Below are 18,756 nucleotides of genomic sequence, written 5' to 3'. Positions count from 1 at the left end.
AATCGACAATTTGGGTCAAGACCCTTCATCTGGACTGAAAGAGTCGAGGAGAATGAGCCAGTATAAAGAGGTGGGGGAGAGAGGTGGGGCAAGACCCCATTGGGCGTGATGGGGCAAGATACCTTCTTGACCATAAAGAGGGGGGGTGGGGGGGGGGGGAGGTCTGGGACTAGTACAATATCCAAACTTGGTCGGTGTGGATAATGGGGCAAAGTGCCTGAACAGCTGTGAGTCTCCCTCTCTCCCTCCCTCTCTCTCTCTCTCCACCTATCCCCCACCCCTCCATCCATCCCTTTCTCCACCCTACACCTCGCTCAACAGGTGAGGTGGATTTGATTATCAGATAAGAGTCAGGTGGGTGAGGGAAGGGTGGTTAAAGAAACCGAGGCTTACAGGTGATCAGTGGTGAAGCATAAGCTGTAATTTCTGGAATCCGATAGGAAATGAGGATAAAGATTGGAATGGAATGACGGGTGTTGGCAGATGCAAGCAACAGAGGGAGGGGAGAGGTGAGCAGTAGGCGTGGAAGAGAACTAATGTGGCTGTTGGGCAAATGGAGTAGGTGGTAGAAAGGGAAAACGAACAGAGGCGAAAAGGAACTGGGGAAGAATACAAGACTGCATAAATTAGGATAAAACAACCTCAACTGGTTAAATGTGTAAGAAAGAACTGCAGATGCTGGTTTACCGAAGATATTCACAAAATACTGGAGTAACTCAGCGGGTCAGGCAGCATTTCTGGAGACAGACACAAAATGCTGGAGTAACTCAGCGGGTTAGGCAGCATCTCTGGAGAAAAGGAATAGGTAACGTTTCGAGTCGAGACCCTTCATCAGACAGACTGAGTTACTCCAGCATTTTGTATCTATCAACTGGTTAAATTCCAGCCACACTGGAAGACACACTGCGTGGTCTTGCAAGCTTATGTTAAAGTGTGTTTTTTATGTTTTTTTTAAATGTCTTTATGTGGGGGAAGAGGGCACGGTAAGGGGGATACCGTCCTTCGGCCGCTTCCTGGAGAGGACGCGACTATTATTCGAGTCGCGTCCTCACCCCCCCAGCGGCCTACCTACTGGATTGGCGCGGCCTTTCCTGCCGGGATCGACCAGAGCTCCAGCAGCGGCGGGACAGCGCTGTAACATCGCGGGGCTGGCGATGCCTTACCGGGGATCGTCGTCTGGAGCCCGGAGTGCTGGACCTGCTGCACCGTCATCATGGAACTGCGGTTTGCCGAGCTCCCAACGCGGGCGGCGCTGATCAACAACGCGGGGTCCTGCGACTCCGCCCGGCTCGGCCTGCGGACTCGGGAGCTGCGGACTCCGGCTGCGGGAAGCGGTTGATCAGAAGGTCCGGGCCGCTGAGGAGGAGGATGTTCACCGTCGGGGATCGGCGTCGGCGTTCCACCAGCCCGGCGTGAGGGCCTGAACATCAGGCCGCCGGGTGCGGCGACTGCGGGTGCTCGGAAGGCCCAGACCACGGATGAATATCTGGGAAGATCGGAGGGGAGGCTGGCTGGACTATGGTGCCTTCCTCACCTTGGTGCCACTGTGTTATGTTGTGTCGTGGACTTTCTGTGTTTGTGCTTTTCTTTTTTTAATTCAATTTTATTTTTAATATGTTTTATTATTTATTATTTATTTATTTTTATGATACTGCCTGTAAGGAAAATTCATTTCGTTGTCTCTAATTGAGACAATGACAATAAATTTGAATACAATACAATACAAAATAGTCTCTTGCCAGCCTGCAGTTGTACATTCAAGACATAAGTAAGTCTTTGCTTCTTCCTCCTCCTTTCAATCTTTAATTTATTGTCATTCTTGCAAATAAAAGGGGAATTGGAACAAAACCTGGAAATTACTGACCCGTCAGTTTAATCTTAATTGTAGAGTCTCAGAGCACAGAAAGAGGCCCTTTCGGCCCCAAGACTATTAAATGCCCGTCGATACTAATCTCATTTACCAGCAATTGGTCTGTGACCTTCTACGCTATTGAGTCAAGTGCTCGTCTAGGTACTTTTTAACTATTGTGCGAGTCTCCACCAACACACCCTCAGGCAGTGCAGTTGTGATTGGAATGATACTTGCATTGGTACACAGGGGCTGCAGAATTACTAAAGATTGTAAATAAAAAGATGCGTGCATTCTGAAAGGCCAAGTCATTGCTTAGTAAATCGTTGAGATTCTTTGAAGAGGAAATGGGAAAAGGTGTAAAGAACAATGTGGTTGGTATTTTATCCTCGTCAAAGGTTTAGGAAAATACACTCATGGCCAAGATTAGGGAATAACTACTGACTGGATAAAAATTTGGCTGGAGGAGAGAAAGCAAAATGTGGGATTAAGATGAGTGAGACTGGAGGAAGGAGGAGTTATTCATGATTGCACTGGCTATATTTAAAAAGGAGTTAGATGTGGCCCTTGTGGCTAAAGGGATCAGGGGGTATGGAGAGAAGGCAGGTACATGATACTGAGTTGGATGATCAGCCATGATCATATTGAATGGCGGTGCAGGCTCAAAGGGCCGAATGGCCTACTCTATGCACCTATTTTCTATGTTTCTATTATCAAAATTTGGAGTTAAACCCAAAAAGGACAGATAAGTTGACAGCGAGATAACGACAACATAATACAAAGCGGCATTAAAAACATGGGACACACAGGAAACCACAAATGCTGCAATCTCGTGCAACATGCAAAGTGTAGGAGTGACTCATTGGGTCAAGCAGTGGTTCAGTAGATCAGGAGTCTTAAGAAGGTGGCCCGACTCAAAATGTTACCTATCCATTCATCCCACAGACTCTGCCTGACCCGCTGAGTTACTCCAGCACTTTGTGCTTTAATAAAAATACAATAAAAGCGAGTCTAGGAACAGAGGTCATAGCCTCAGAATAAAAGGATGCACCTTTAGAAAGGAGATGAGGAGGAATTTCTTTAGTCAGAGGGTGGCATCATCAGCGATGGCAGCCTCGCCAACGGTCTGTCTGTCTTTTCGGCTTTTTTGTTATTTTTAGTGTGTTTTAAAAGTCTGCGTTAATGTTCTCTGGTTTGTTCTATGTGGGTGGTGGGGGAGGGGGGTCGGTGATTGGTGGAAACTTTTTTCAATCTCTTACCTTGCCGGAGATGTGATTGTTTTCCGGATATCTCCCGTCGCTTTGTGGCCTAACATCATGGACGTGGCAGCCTTGCTCGAGACTGACTTTGAACCCCACCACGGGGTCGTGGACTTACCATCGGAACCTGCGACACTTGCCTGGGATCGACGCTCCAACCGCGGCCTGCGGATTTCACCATCGAGCAGCTCGCAGTCTCGACTAGATCGCCACGATGCGGAGGGCCTGACCGCCGGCCGCGGGAACCAATATCGTCTCATCAACGGAAGGTTCAAGTGCCCCAACCACGGGAGAACAAAGAAGGGACGAAGATTGAACTTTTTTTTGCCTTCCATCATGGTGAGGAATGTGGGTGAGTCGCTGTGTTGGATGTTCATGTTAAAAAACATATTTGGGTGTCTTGTTGCTCTTTATTGGTATGATGACTGTATGGCAAATCAAATTCCTCATTTGTTGCAAAACATACTTGGCAAATAAAGTAATACTTTTACTTTATGATTATGATTATGATTATGATCTATTATGGCAAATCTGTGGAATACATTACCACAGACGACTGTGGAGGCCAAGTCAATGGATATTTTTAAGATGGAGATTGACAGATTCTTGGTTAGTAAGGGTTTCAGGGGTTATGGAGAGATGGCAGGAGAATGGGGTTGAAAGGGAAACATAGATCCGCCATGATTACTTGAGGCTCGAGGTTCCCGACTGCGGGAGAACAAAGAAAGGAAGAGATTGAACTTTTTTTTTGCCTTCCATCACAGTGAGGAATATGGAGGAGTCACTGTGGTGGATGTTTATGTTAAAATGTATTTTGTGTGTTCTGTTGGTTTTTATTTGTATGACTGACTTGGCAAATTAAATTCTTTGAATGTTGCAAAACATATTTGGCTAATAAAATATTATTGTATTGTATTATATTGTATTGCATTACATGACTGAATAGACTCGATGGGCCGAATAGCCTAATTATGCTCCTCTAACATGAACATAAGAAATGTGTAAGTTTCTCATGTAAATGGCCAAAGCTGTTGTATTATGAACATGAACAAAGAATGCTACATATACCAATTAGAACTGAATTCTAATGAAAGGCCCTCAACTTGAAAAGTTAACTGTTTCCCTCTCCATAGATGATGCTCAATTTGCTGAATATTTCCAGTGTTTTCTGTTATAATTTTGGATTTTCAGCATTTAGAGGTTTCTGTCTCGCTTAACACGAAGAAACTTGGAATGGAACACATTAGTAGAAAAACAGAAACTTTACTTCCAGCTTCAAGAAGACGATAGACAGGGTGACAGGGAAGTAAATAGTTAAAATATCATTATTGGTTAGCAAAGCAAAGAAGCTATTGAAAGATTTCTAAAGGATTTCTGTAGCATTTTCACAGGTAGCAAAGTTATTTACATATATTCTTACGACACAGGCCATTTGGTTCATCGAGTCTATGCGAGCTCTCAGTGGAATCTCATCAACCTTAATCCCCCACGTATTTCCCTCTATCCTATCCCCCTTTATATGGTCAACAATTCCAATCTGATAATAAAAATGTCTGAGCTGTCGGAAAAAACAAATAGAGGCAGGTGCATCACAGTGTAAGACAGCAACATAAATTAGAAAACAAGATTATTTTCAAATTTAAAAAATATCATTTTTAATCACCAGAGACTTTTCCTTTTGAAAACTGAACATTCTGAATTTTTCCAATGATTAGCTCTTGAAAAAATATAGAAAGGCAAGCAGGGCAAAGCATGTTGTGTACAGCTAAATTCTGCCTTTCATTACTCACAAATAGACAAAAGGACAGGTCCCATCACGTGTCGAGTCCTTGTTTATTATTCACCACCACAACCAGTTATCTCCCAATTCAACAGTAAAGCACCTTGCAGCTGGGCTCAGTGATAACCAAATGACAGAGGGCAAACAGGCATGAAAATGAGGACAGGGTGCACGGGCAGGCCTGTATCCAGAGACAGGCCTGTATCTAGAGACTGGCCAGGCAGAGAGACAGACAAACAAGCAGGTAATTGATTTTCCTCACAGGCTGTAGCCAATACTGCTTGGTTCGGATGCCAACGGGTGACGAAGCAACCTCGGTTGACTGAACTTATCAAGGCACACTCATGAGTGGTGAGGAAGATCCTCGTCTACACAATCCAGTGGAATAATTGAGGCAAGGTACAAACAGAATTGAATGTTGATTACAGGAAATTGTGGAGTCGTGACTTCAGAGAATCTGGTGAAACAGTGCTAGCAAATACATTGAGTAAAGAGAAACTGCCGGCAAAACTCAGTGGTTCAGGCAGCATCAGTGGAAGGAAATTAACAGATGACTGTCCAGTTCCCTCCACATTTGCTGCCTGACTGAGTTCCTCCAGCTGTCTGTTTTGTGCTCAGGATTCCAGCACTGCGGTCTCTTGTGTCTTCTAACTAATAAATTAATAGCCTTACTAAATGCAACAATCATTTCATTCTGGTGAATTAAATAAGCTGCTGTTTTGATCTACAGGGTATTTTCAGAGTAAAGTACAAATGCCGAACCATCATTCTTTTCCTCGAATACTTGTTGCATCACCCTTTCAGTTAAAACTTGCAATAACGCTCTGTTATAGTTTCCCATCAAGATCTTGTGGTCATGATCAAAATAGGCAAGCAACTAATAAAAGTGTTGCAAATTGCAATACTTGTTTCTAAATTACTGTAGATGTTTTTAAATTAGTATTTTGAACACATTTGCAAAATGACTAGAATAATCAGACCTGTGTGAACAAACTTTGTTCCCTATCACTTTTTGTCCAACCATTGCTTTAATCTCTTAAAACAAAACAACTGTGTCATCTTTAGTTATGGCTTCTGCACCTCGTTGCTTTAATCCTTCCCTGATTTTCATTTCTTACCTGCCTCTCTTCCCATGACAATAAACTTGAACTTGAACTTGAACGATATCAATTGTTCTGTTTGTTTAATAGTCAATTGAATAAAAATTCAATGCTCCCGCCATTGGCCAAGGTTCATCTCCCAAACAATTAGTTAAAGCTGCAGACAATCTGTCGCAACACATTTCGCCATCCACCCCCAGTCACGTACACATTAACACTTAACCCCCCATCCTCCTTCACACCACAACTAGTTATGTCCCAATTCAACAGTAAAGCACCTTGCAGCTGGGCTCAGTGATAACCAGATGACAGAGGGAAAACAGGCATGAAAATGAGGACAGGGTGCATAGGCAGGCCTGTATCCAGAGACAGGCCATGCAGAGAGACAGACAAACAAGAAGGTAATTGATTTTCCTCACAGGCTGTAGCCAATACTGTTTGGTTCGGATGCCAACGGGTGGCTTAACTTATCAAGGCACACTCATGAATGGTGAGGAAGTCCCTCATCTACACAATTCAGTGGAATAAATGACCAAGATACAAACAGAACTGAAAGTTGATTGCAGGATATTGTGGAGCCATGACTTCAAAGAATATGGTTTGCACATGTAATCACTGTTTGCATTTATGAAGTTTTTTGTAATAATATGAAAATATTTTATAGTACAGGTGTCAATGGTTATGGGGAAAAGGCAGGATAACGGGGTTAGGAGGGAGAGATAGATCAGCCATGATTCAATTGCAGAGTAGACTTGATAGGCCGAATGGTCTACTCTGCTCCTATCACTTATGACCTTATGAAACACATAAAAAAAAGAATTGTAAGAATATTAACATATATCAATAAAAAATTACAGGAATGTTAACCAAAATATTTGGCACCTAGCCACATGGTGGAGCAGATGCCCGAAGCTTTGTTAAAGAGGTGAGATTTAACGAGCAGCGTTTGGGACTTTGTCAGTGGTAATGGCGACGAATTAATACAGGTGGTGTTCTGGAGGCCAAAATGTGACCTGACCAGATATCGGTTTATTGAAAGACCAGGGGATGATGGCTCAACAGGTTTCACAGCTTAGAGACACAAAATGCTGGAGTAACTCAGCAGGTCAGGCAGCATCTCTGGAGAAAAGGATTAGGTAACATGACCCTTCTTCAGATGTCTCAACCCAAAACGTTACCTATTCCTTTTCTCCAGAGATTCTGCCTGACCCGTTGAGGTACTCCAGTAATTTCTGTCTATCTTCAGTATAAACCAGCATCTGCAGTTTCTTCATGCACAAGATTCACAGATTGCTGGAGCACAGACAGCAGGGATGAGGTCAAACTCATGGGAATTTGAGAAATCAGCTAGGGGAGCTTTGAAAATTTGAATGTGGAAGTAAGCAGGTGGGGATGCAGCGATGGATGAGCTGAGGCAGAGGCAGGATGAGGCACCATTACAGACGTGGTACATGGAATTGATTTGTAATTTATATCTTACCCTGGGGGTCTAAAGGGCCTGTCCCATGAGCATGCGACTGCATGCGGCAAGTGCGACCTAACGTGGTCGCTTGAGCCGTACGGCCTCGCAGGGCCGGTCCCATTTCGATCGCCGGAGCTGTATGGAGTTGTGCGGAGCTGGTCCCAACATCGCGCGGGGCTCCGGAAAACTGACAGTGTTCAAAAATTCCGCGCGGCAACGACCTGCCGGCCCGCAGCCACATTGAGGCCGTACGCAGCGCCTCGATGGGCATACGCAGCGTCTTGATGCCGGACGTCATGCACGGACTTCACTCGAACTTCACGTCACTCACTTGACCTCCGCGCGACCCCCGCTTCCGGTTTGGTCACGCTTGCCGCATGCAGTCGCATGCTCGTGGGACAGGCCCTTAATGCAGAGAACCCTCATTATAGGGCAGAGTCTCCTGCACTCGCCTATAAAGTCGCTTAAGGGCCTGTCCCACTTTCCCGAGTTATTCACAAATTCACCCGAGTTTTCAAACTCGCAGTATGTTCGTTATGAGTCTGTAGGAGTCCGTGGATATATCGTAGCGGCTCGTTATGCCAGCTGTAGGTACTTGGGGCATCAGGTAAGTCGGGACGTTTTTTCGGCCTGATGAAAAATGTCCACGGGTAAATAAATAGCACCGAGTACCTACAGCTGGCATAACGAGCAGCTACGATATATCCACGGACTCTTACGGCCTCCTACTGACTCGTTACGAACATTCTGCGAGTTTGAAAACTCGGGAGAATTCGTGAATAACTGGAGAATTTGTGAATAACTCGGGAAAGTGGAACAGGACCTTAAATGGGACAGGCTCATTAAGTGTCGATTGGACTGATTGCCTGTCAATTTTAATGGCTTGTCAATTTTGATGTCTTTTCAATTTTCGATATCTTGTCAATTTCAATAGCCTTACACAATAGTGTAACCTGTAGCCAGTGTTCTTAAAGAGACAATCTACTGCAACTGAAATTTGTTATAAAGAGGTGTAATAATGAGTGCTTACTGTACAATAAACAATTTATTGGACTCTCAATCGCTTGCTGGGGAAAATAGTATCATTAGAGCCTCCATGTTTGTGACTGATTCCTTCTGTGTTAAGCTTTAATAATAATAATAATAAATCCTTTATTTCGAACTGACTAAAAAATAAAAAGCAAGTATGAAACAGCATACAAAAAAAAAAAAAAAACAAGAATATTTATAAAATGTCATAAACAATATTTATAAATAAATGAATCGTATGTGTCCGAAAAGAAGCCAAAGCTTATTAATTCCCACACCTTATTCAACTGCTTATAATTATCTAATACAAATTTAGCAGCTAGAAACACTTATTTGCATATGCTTTGACAATTATAAACAGAGGCAGGTGCATCTGTCGTATCGATATTGTTCTATCGTATCATCAGATCCTGGTGAACTTCTACCGCTGCACCATCGAGAGCATCCTTACCAACTGTATCACAGTATGGTATGGCAACTGCTCTGTCTCCAACTGGAAAGCACTGCAGAGGGTGGTGAAAATTGCCCAACGCATCACCGGTTCCTCGCTCCCCTCCATTGAGTCTGTCCAAAGCAAGCGTTGTCTGCGGAGGGCGCTCAGCATCGCCAAGGACTGCTCTCACCCCAACCATGGACTGTTTACCCTCCTACCATCCGGGAGGCGCTACAGGTCTCTCCGTTGCCGGACCAGCAGATCCAGGAACAGCTTCTTCCCTGCGGCTGTCACACTACTCAACACTGTACCTCGGTGACTGCCAATCACCCCCCCCCCCCGGACACTCCTCCCACAGGAAAAACACTATGTCTGTATACATGTAAATAGTTTTATTTATTGAAATTATATTCTATGTCGCTCTTCCAGGGAGATGCTAACTGCATTTCGTTGTCTCTGTACTGTACACTGACATTGACAATTAAAGTTGAATCTGAATCTGAATCTGATATCGTAACGTTATATCGTATCGTATCTCAAAGCAAGGAGAGAAAGGAAGTTAGTAAAGAAGGCCAATTTCATGCAAACTAAAAAAACAGTTAGAACGTCGGATGATTGGAGGTTAAGGATGTTGCTTTTTTATATTTAGTTTAAAAAAATATATAGGTAAAAGCTTTTGTTGCGTGCTAACCAGTACAGTAAAGTCCGATCAAAGATAGTCCGAGGATCTCCAATGTGGGAGATAATAGTTCAGGACTGCTCTCTAGATATTGGTAGGATGGTTCAGTTGCCTGATAACAAAATAGCTAACAAAAAAAGGTCTCCTGTTCCAACCCATAAAGTTACCAGTAATGATCTGTCAGTCATTAACTATGAACATTGGGAATGTTGGAATGACAGAGAAGCCTAGGCTTATGACTTCAAAGTGTACTCACCCAATCGCGATGCAGGAGATGGCAGTGCCGATAAAAGCGTACGTGAGAATTGTGCCCAAATTGCGGAAGAATTGTCTCTGGTGGAAAAAAAATGAAAAGACAGCAGGTAACAGTTTTAGATTCTTTCAAAATATTGCAGAATTACAGCCATACAAAATTACATTATAAAAACATGCCCTTCCATCCACCAGGTTCCACTGACCCACCCATTAACAATTTTCCGATGTTAATCATAGAGTCATAAGGTGTGGAAACAGGCCCTTTGGCCCAACTTGCCCACACTGACCAACATGTCCCATCTACACTAGTCCCACTTGCCTGCATTTGGCCCACATCCCTCTAAAGCCTGTCCTAGTCATGTACCTGTTTAATTAACTCTTAAACATTGTGATAGTCCCTGCCTCAAATATATCTCCTCTGGCAGCTCGTTCCATACAACCTACACTACATTCACATCAATTCTCCCCAGATAGTACTACTAGAGGTGAATTTACAGTAGCCAATTAACTGACTTACTAATGCATCTTTAGAGGTGAATTTACAGTAGCCAATTAACTGACTTACTAATGCATCTTTAGACGTGGGATGAAAGCGGAGCAGATCTTCAAGCTCGAGGGCATTGGCCTGGGAAAGCCTCGAGCTAGATCGGCCGTCCGCCTTGAAACCGCGAGCTGGAACACACGCACGCACGCACACGCACACGCACACACACACACACACACACACACACACACACACGCACACACACACAGCGAATGTGGGGGGGGGGGGGTGGGGGGGCCAGGAAGCGGGGGAGCACTGTCTGCGCAATGAAGAGGAAGATAAACGGCTGCCACAGAGTACGGTAAGTCCTTTAGAGAGCGTGGGGAGGGAGAGAGGGGGGGGAGAAGGGGAAGGAAGGGAAGGGGAGGGAAGGGGAGGGAAGGGGGAAGGGGGGGGGGGAAGGGGGGGAGAAGGAGTGGAGATGCTTTTTAGAAGTATAATAAAGTTTAGCGGGCATTTTACCTATTGGTAGGTTTTCCTTGGTCCTGAAAACTCCAATGAGCCAATCAAAATGCCCGGCCAGTGAGGGAGATCGACTGCCTGTAACTACATAGCGACCCCACTCCACTGCACTACAAGTCCAAAAGAACCATGCTGACCAAATTTTACTCGCAGAAAATGTTTTCAACATGCTGAAAATGTTTCCGCGACCTAGCTGAGGCTGTGAGTATTCAGGAACTTCCCTCGAGCATGAAGGAGAGTTCCAGCGACCTCATAGGACCTCCTAGGACCACGTGTCGACCATGCTGCGAGTTTGAAGGTCGAAGACAATCTTCTAAACTCGCAGATTAGGTCACCCAAGTGGGTTAGCTCCTTAAGGAAGAATGTGCAAACTTCACAAAGACAGCACCCAAGGTCAGGATTAAACCCAGGTCTTTGGCACTATGAAACAGCAGCTCTATTAGCTGTGCCACTGTGCGCCCTAACAGTACAGTCTACCCTTGTTACTATGAACCTCTTTACAACAGATTTTGGTTATGGTGGGTGGTATGTCCCCACAGTAATCAGACATCACTCCCTCTTTAAGAACACAGGCTGATATACACTGCAGGTTGCCGTTGAATGACAAGTGATTGCTTTGATCTACACTGCAGGTTGCCGTTGAATGACAAGTGATTGCTTTGATCTACACTTGTGGGATGATACCCCATTAAACAATGTAACCAACAGCCTTTAGTATATTTAGCTTGCAGTAACAAAACTACATTTTTAGTTGTTAAAAAGAACTTGGTATTTAAAAACAACGTTGATTCACAGTGACTGCGAGGTGGTTGGAGCGAATCTCTTATTCGGTTCCAGCGGACAGTCTGGAATGCCGGATACCCCCCCCCCCCCCCCCCCCCCCCCCCCATGGTACATTATAAAGAGGATTATCTGCACGCTATATCAGGTCAGAAGTCAAAGTTATTCTCAGCAGGTTGAGCCGTATCTGTGGGGCGGAAATGGAATTGTTAATGTTTCAGGTCACAACCCTGAGTCAGGACTAATGGAGAGTTTTGGGCCAAAAATGTTAACAATTCCTTTCACCCCCACCTATGCTGCTCAATCCGTTGAGTTCCCAAGAGTTTGTATTTTCGTCCAGATTCCAGCAATCGCAGTCCCTTCTGTCTCATTCTCAGCAGCATCAGTATACACATGATGCTGACAACGAATAATACCAAGATTATTGATTCAGAACAGGGACATAGGCTAAAACTTTGACTTCCCCTTTCACATTTCCCCTATAATGTCTCTGTCAGCAATGGAGACCTTTTGCTGGGACATGGGGAGTTCAGGACAGAGGTGAATTAGCGGCTGACTTCAAGTTCTGAATTTGTTCAGTTTCCGGGCACATAATTTCTGCTGCAAGCTCTGGATCCAATCTCCCATTCCATGGAAAAGGATAAATTAATGGGAAGGCCAAAGAGACAACAAGCAAAAATATTCAAGACTCAACCTAAATTGCAGAGTGAATTACAAGAAATCACAATTCGTTGCACACAAGACAGACAACGCTTATAGAGAAGTAATAGGTATTTCTATTATTTTGTAGAAGACAGTAGGCAAACCTGGTTCTTGGGGCGGGGGAGGGGGGGGGGGGGGGGAGGGAGGGGGGGGGGGGGGGGGAGCAGCAACTTAAATCATATGAACACTGCTTATATGTTTTTAATGTGGTACAGTCATGTGTTTAACCTTCAGAACTATTCTTTATTATTTGCAGGGGAATGTTGCTTTGTACATTATAACTATTCCACCAAACATGAGAGAAATGGTTTAGTTTGGTTCATGAGATCTGCTGATGGATCGGGTCTAGGATCGGGTGGATAGATAATAAGCCTCAAGGCTGGCTGAGATAGAAGGCAGAAACCCTGGAAGTGGGAGCAGGTTGGATGATACAACCCAAAGCCATTTATAGTTGTTACTGCAGTAAATACTACTTCTACAAGAATCACAATTTAGGTAGGGACTGAAGAACACACCGATTTACTGCTTCAATCAGGGTACACTTCCTTAATGCAAGGACACCTGTGATGTCCCATCCTGGTATCTGTTCTTCATGTGCAAGGTTAGATAAGTTATCGAATTGTGTAGCACTGCTTCTGCAGGAGAACTGGGCAGCAAGCAGGATTGGAATGCCAATCTCTGATATCCTTACACAGTTTTGGGCACCAGGCCAACTGCTAACATCCAATTTTCTCCCCAACTGTGAAAGGCCAAACCAGTGCAGAATGGAACTAAAGGAGACCTCATACCTTCTGCCTTTACCAGTTGCACCAGTCAGTAATAGATATATTAAACATGTACTAAACATGTATTAAACATTAAACGTGTAGGAAGGAAATGCAGATGCTGGTTTAAACCGAAAATAGACATAAAAAGCTGGAGTTAGTGGGTCAGACAGCATTTCTGGAGAAAAGGAATAAGTGACGTTTCGAGTCAAGTCTGAAGAAGGGTCTCGACCCGAAACATCACCTATTACATTTCTCCAGAGGTGTTAAACATGGTCTTTGTATCCATTGACTTAAATAAACACCAAATGAATTTGTAAACTTGCACAAGTTACTTAAGGAAATCTTTTAATTCCAAGAATGCGTGGCCTTAATGGGCCCACTTACACGACTTTTTCGGCGACTGCCGGCACCTGTCATAGGTTGTTGCAGGTCGCCGGAAATTTTCAACATGTCATGATCATACAGGCTTCATCCCGCGACATGTCGCCAGGGTGTCACCTGTATGGCCGTGAGTAGTCTCCTCAGTCGCCCAAAGAGTCGTAACATCTTTCTGGTCGCCGCTGGATTTTTAACGTTGAAAATTTTCGGCGACCTGCAACGACCTATGACAGGTGCCGGCAATCGCCAAAAAAGTCGCGTAAGTGGGACAGGCCCATTAGAAAGATGGGGATATAATTCTCACCTTTTTCAGACTGTACCCAGCGTAAAATATTATTGGGGGCAAGAGGACGTTGAAGAAAATTTCTGAGTCAAACGTAACCTGAAAAACAAGGGACAAGGTCAGATTCATCATTGCAAACTCCCATTGTCAGTGCAAAAAAATTCAGATTCTTATGCAATACATATCATGTGGAAAATTAGATTTTGGATGCATGTCAAGTGATTTACACAGTGTTGAGAGCAACCAATTAACCAATTAATAGAAGTTACACCCCATTAACTTTTGAGTCAGCAGGAATCCTGTAACCGTGGAAGATCATAATATGTGAAAAATATAAATGGAACCACAATAATATTATATGTGTAGGAATATGCTCTAAGAAGACTTGCATCAACTGCAGTAAATCTACAATTCATTCATACATGGGTGAGTGCTAATATTTCACATTAAACTCTGGTCGGTCCCACAATAACATTGCATTACTCAACCTCACATTTTTGCAAAGATGCACTAATGGAAATCTACTGCATATAAACATTCAATAGTTGATCAGAGGCGTTAAAGTATCCCTGCTGCTTAATTAGCCTGCCAATTTGTTCTCCATTAAGATCATAAGATCAAAAATGATAGGAGTAGAATTAGACCATTCGGCTGATCAAGTCTACTCCGCCATTCAATCATGGCTGATCTATCTCTCCCTCCTAACCCCATTCTTCTGCCTTCTCCCCATAACCTCTGATATCTGTACTAATCAGGAATCTATTTGCCTTAAATATATCCACTGACTTTGCCTCCACAGACTTCTGTGGCAAAGAATTCCACAGGTTAACCACCCACTGCTTAGCTGTTCCTTCTTCTTGCGTGTGGCATGCACAGCCTAAACTTGTCTATTTGATCTTATTTGATTGTGCACTGCAGGTTGATTGCATTCGTTGAAACAGGGCGGACCACGTGGAGGTTGCAATCTCCAACCCCAGCTGTTCCTGCGAATGTAGGAAATTCTGAAAATGTAACATCTTATAAGAATTCATATTTTTGCAAATTTAAATGTGGAGGTTCCTGCTACTGTTGTATTTGATCTCCCTGTTTGGGTTTACTTGCTTCTCACTGAAACATATTGATACCATGTGGCTGTTTTCTGTTGTATTTGTGCAATAATCTGATTACTATTAGAACCATTTCATTCCTTGGCTCACACAAATATACAAGGCTGGCTACAGAAAACATTCTGGAAATTATGTCAGCACTCAGTCCTCTTTGATAAGGTACAATTTAGAGGAGAGGACATAATGAGATGGAAATAATAATGGGAAGATAACAACATTTATGCCACCTAATATCCTTTGCATTGATTAGGAGACATCAAATGACTAAAACTATTTTCTCAGCATTCTTGTTATATTAAATTATGGTGCACATTAAAAAGCCATCAGCAAAGTCCCCTCAGTGTATTCAAAGCCCCCGTATTGCAAGCTATTATCACAGCATTGTACATTCACCATTGTTACTTCACTTATACTGTGCAACACTTATCTCTGTTTACACACACTTTCTCCACTTAATGCACGTGTCCCAAACCCTAAACCGTTCATCCCTGCCATTGGATTCTCATTCCACAGCACACTAAATCCTCTCATACTTGGCAATGCAATCACAGACTGTAACCTTCTCATCCCAAGGTAGTACCATGTTAATCCTACCTCTCATGGACGTCAATCTCATGTGTTATCTCACCAAAACCTGATCCTTCCATTGCAGATTCTCCAATGCATGCATCCCATAAAACCATTGAATTTTGGTCAGTGATTCGGAATGCTTTGATCTTCAATGCCAAAAATATGACCCCCTCCCCCAACCCACTTTGTGCCATCAACACCTGAAAAGATAAGAGTCTCTCATGATCAGGGATGACTTCCTTCTGCTCCCATTTTGTGGGTTCTCTGATGAGGCTAATCTGGGTGCCGCAGATTTTATCACAGATGTGCTCAGTGTAAACTGGTGGATAGTTTTGTGAAGTGGTGTTCTCCATTCTTCATTAACACCGAGCCTCTGGGCTCACATCACACTGAAACAAACTTCAGCTGCCCCTGCACGACTTTGAGCAATCACGGGCCAGGGACTCCCTGGAGCCGACAAGGATGTTGTATTTCTGTGTACAATCTTGAATCATTACGTCTATCCATGTGATGCTCCCTTCTCATAACAGAGCCTGGAATAGTTGCAAGGTCTCCACCCGAAACGCAGACCTCTGCAGATGTTGTTTGACTCGCTTGAGTTCTTCTCGCAGTTTACTTTTTTCTTCCAAATTTTTCCATCTGCAGTCTCTTGTGTACTGAGCTTGGTTTAGTGTATCTGTTTCAGAGTCTTGTCTTGGGTATGTGAATGGCATGGCCTGTTGTGCAGAAACAACTGAGTGTAATTATAACCTTGGTGGCAGGTATCAGGACAGTAACACTGGCTCATTTATCCAACCAGTGGATCTGGAAGATATCGTTTTGCTATATAGGAGATACCTCCTCTCTCCTCTATATCAGCTAGACCAAGCGCAGACTGGGCAATCGTTTTGCTGAACACCTATCCTCAGTCCACCTTGGCCTAAGTCATCTCCAAACATTTTAACTCCCGTTCCCATTTGCATTCTGCCCTTTCTGTCCTGGGCCTCCTTCACTGTTTGAGTGGGGCCACAGGCAAATTGGAGGAACAGCTCCTCATATATCGCTTGAACAACCCAGTAGCATGAACATTGATTTCCCCTTGTTCCACTGTTCGCATCCTTGTATCCCTTTGTTATCCCCTCTTTCACAGCCAACAATGGGCCATTATGGGCCCTACCCTTCCTTGGTCATCTGTTGCTGGTCCTCCTTTGTTCTGGCCTTTTTTTAACCTCCAGTTTCCCCCCCTCTACTTTCAATGTGAAGAAGGGGCCCAAACCGAAACGCCACCAATACTTTTTCTTTAGAGATGCTGCCTGCCCGCTGCATTACTCCAGCACTTTGTGTCTATCTTCAGTATAAACCAGCATGTATGGTTCATAGATACATAGACAATAGATGCAGGAGTAGGCCAGTTGGCCCTTCGAGGCAGCACCGCCATTCAATGTGATCATCCATAATCAGTACCCTGTTCCTGCCTTCTCCCCATATCCCTTGATTCCGCTAGCCCTAACAACTCAAACGCCGATGTCGATTTGAATTGATTGGAATTTAATTGATTTAGTGAGAGGAGTTTTCCATTAATCCTGTGGATTAGCTCCACTCCTGCAAAATGTTTTATGGAGGTTAGATATAGGAGAATGATTGAAAAATGCGTCAGGGCATTGTGCCTTGCTTGATGCCTGTCTGCATGAGGCACCTCCAGTTTGATGCTAATGTTAAAGATAACACTTATGCCAAAGTGTGACCAACCTCACAATAAGCTCTTGACAGAGGGAGGTGCAGAATTTGGAAGTAGATCCCTTAGGAAAGCACCTATCAGTGAAGCACACCTGTTGTAAAATGTAGCCATTCTTCAAATCAGATGAACCAAATCGCAAGACCAGACAGCACCCATCAATAGCAAACTCAATACCATGGCGGGAGAAGATGAAAATGATCCATGGAGGTTCCTCAGTACCAAGTGAAAATTTAGTTTAGTTTAGTTTAATTTAGAGATACACCGCGGAAATAGGCCCTTTGGTCCACGACGACCAGCGATCCCGCACACTAACACTATCCTACATACACTAGGGACAATTTACAATGTTACCAAGCCAATTAGCCTACAAATCTGTATGTCTATGAAATATGGAAGGAAACCATAGCTCCTGGAAAAAACCCAATGCAGGTCATGGGGATGAACATACAAACTCTGTACCGACTGCACCCGTAGTTAGGATCGAAACCGAGTCTGGGTCTCCGGCGCTGTAAGGCAGCAACTCTGCTGCTGCGTGGTATGGCTGGTTAACTAAACAACATGACAACCATTCTCCCACCAAATTAATTCCTATTATCTTATGACAGCACAGTGTGAAGCTACCCATTTTTGCTTTAAATGTGGACTTTTTATATGTACGGCACCATGAGATGCTGATGCAGATGCGTGATTTCTATCTGCGTAGAACCAAGTTGCTTAAAACAAATATGCATTTAGATTTAGGTTTATTATTACCACGTGTACTGAGGTCCAGTACAAAACATTGTTTTGCAAGCTATTCAATCAAATCAAATAATACTATACATATATACAATCAAGCCTAACTCAAGTACAATAGGTAGAGCAAAGGGAAAGATACAGCGTGCAGAATATAGTTCTCAGCATTGTGGTGAGTGTAACAGTTCCAGAGACAAAGTCCAATGTCCACTTTATGGATGAACTAATGATAAAAACTACTTTCATCAGCTCTGTACAGCATCTTGAAACGTTAGCAGACTACCTGTCTTCCAAATACAGTATATGCAACATAATCATCGTTACCTTGGGACGCTTGTGGGTCAGCAAAGTTCAGAATAAATTACAGTAATATTTAAATTGCATTCCCCTGTGCACTATTTGGAAATAAGTATTAACCTATATATAATCTATATGAGCATAGCTAATTGGAGCTGTAAGTCAAAGTGTCGCCATTACCCGAGTACAAACCCTCACCCTGGATTTCCAGCTGAATTACAATCTAATGAGCACAGTTACTTAGTGAAATTTTAAGGGTGACAAGGTGGCACAGCGATTAATGCTGATTACTGCTCCAGGGACCCGTGTTTTACCCTAACCTCTGGTGCTATCTGCATGGAGTTTGCCCATCTTCCCATGACTGTACAGTTTCTATTGGATATCCCGGTTTGCTCTCACAGGAGAATTGATGGGCATGTGAAGGTGAATAAGTTGCAAGGTGCAGGGAAAATATGGACATAGGAAATGGGGCTGATGGACTTGCTCGGCTGAGATCGACATGGACTAGATGGGCCTAATGGCCTCCTTCTGTATCACGATAAGTCAGTAAGTCACTGTTAATAGGAGAT

General features: G+C 43.7%; 1 protein-coding gene across 1 annotated transcript in view; it reads right to left on the bottom strand.

Moving 5' to 3' along the window:
- The window catches only part of slc9a9 (solute carrier family 9 member A9), a 323,375-nt gene that overhangs the window by 303,563 nt on the left and 1,056 nt on the right, over positions 1–18,756 (bottom strand). The window contains exons 2-4 of the mRNA XM_033031006.1: positions 14,860–14,900; positions 13,784–13,861; positions 9,848–9,924 (exon numbers count right to left, since the gene is read on the bottom strand). Of these exons, the coding sequence (XP_032886897.1) occupies positions 9,848–9,924; positions 13,784–13,861; positions 14,860–14,900 (196 nt within the window). The remainder of the gene's footprint in view (positions 1–9,847; positions 9,925–13,783; positions 13,862–14,859; positions 14,901–18,756) is intronic.

Source organism: Amblyraja radiata, chromosome 13, assembly GCF_010909765.2.
Source record: "Amblyraja radiata isolate CabotCenter1 chromosome 13, sAmbRad1.1.pri, whole genome shotgun sequence".
In the NCBI taxonomy this organism is placed as follows: Eukaryota; Metazoa; Chordata; class Chondrichthyes; order Rajiformes; family Rajidae; genus Amblyraja; species Amblyraja radiata.
Note: the sequence above shows the minus strand (reverse complement) of the source record. Positions and strands in the feature narration are given on the sequence as shown.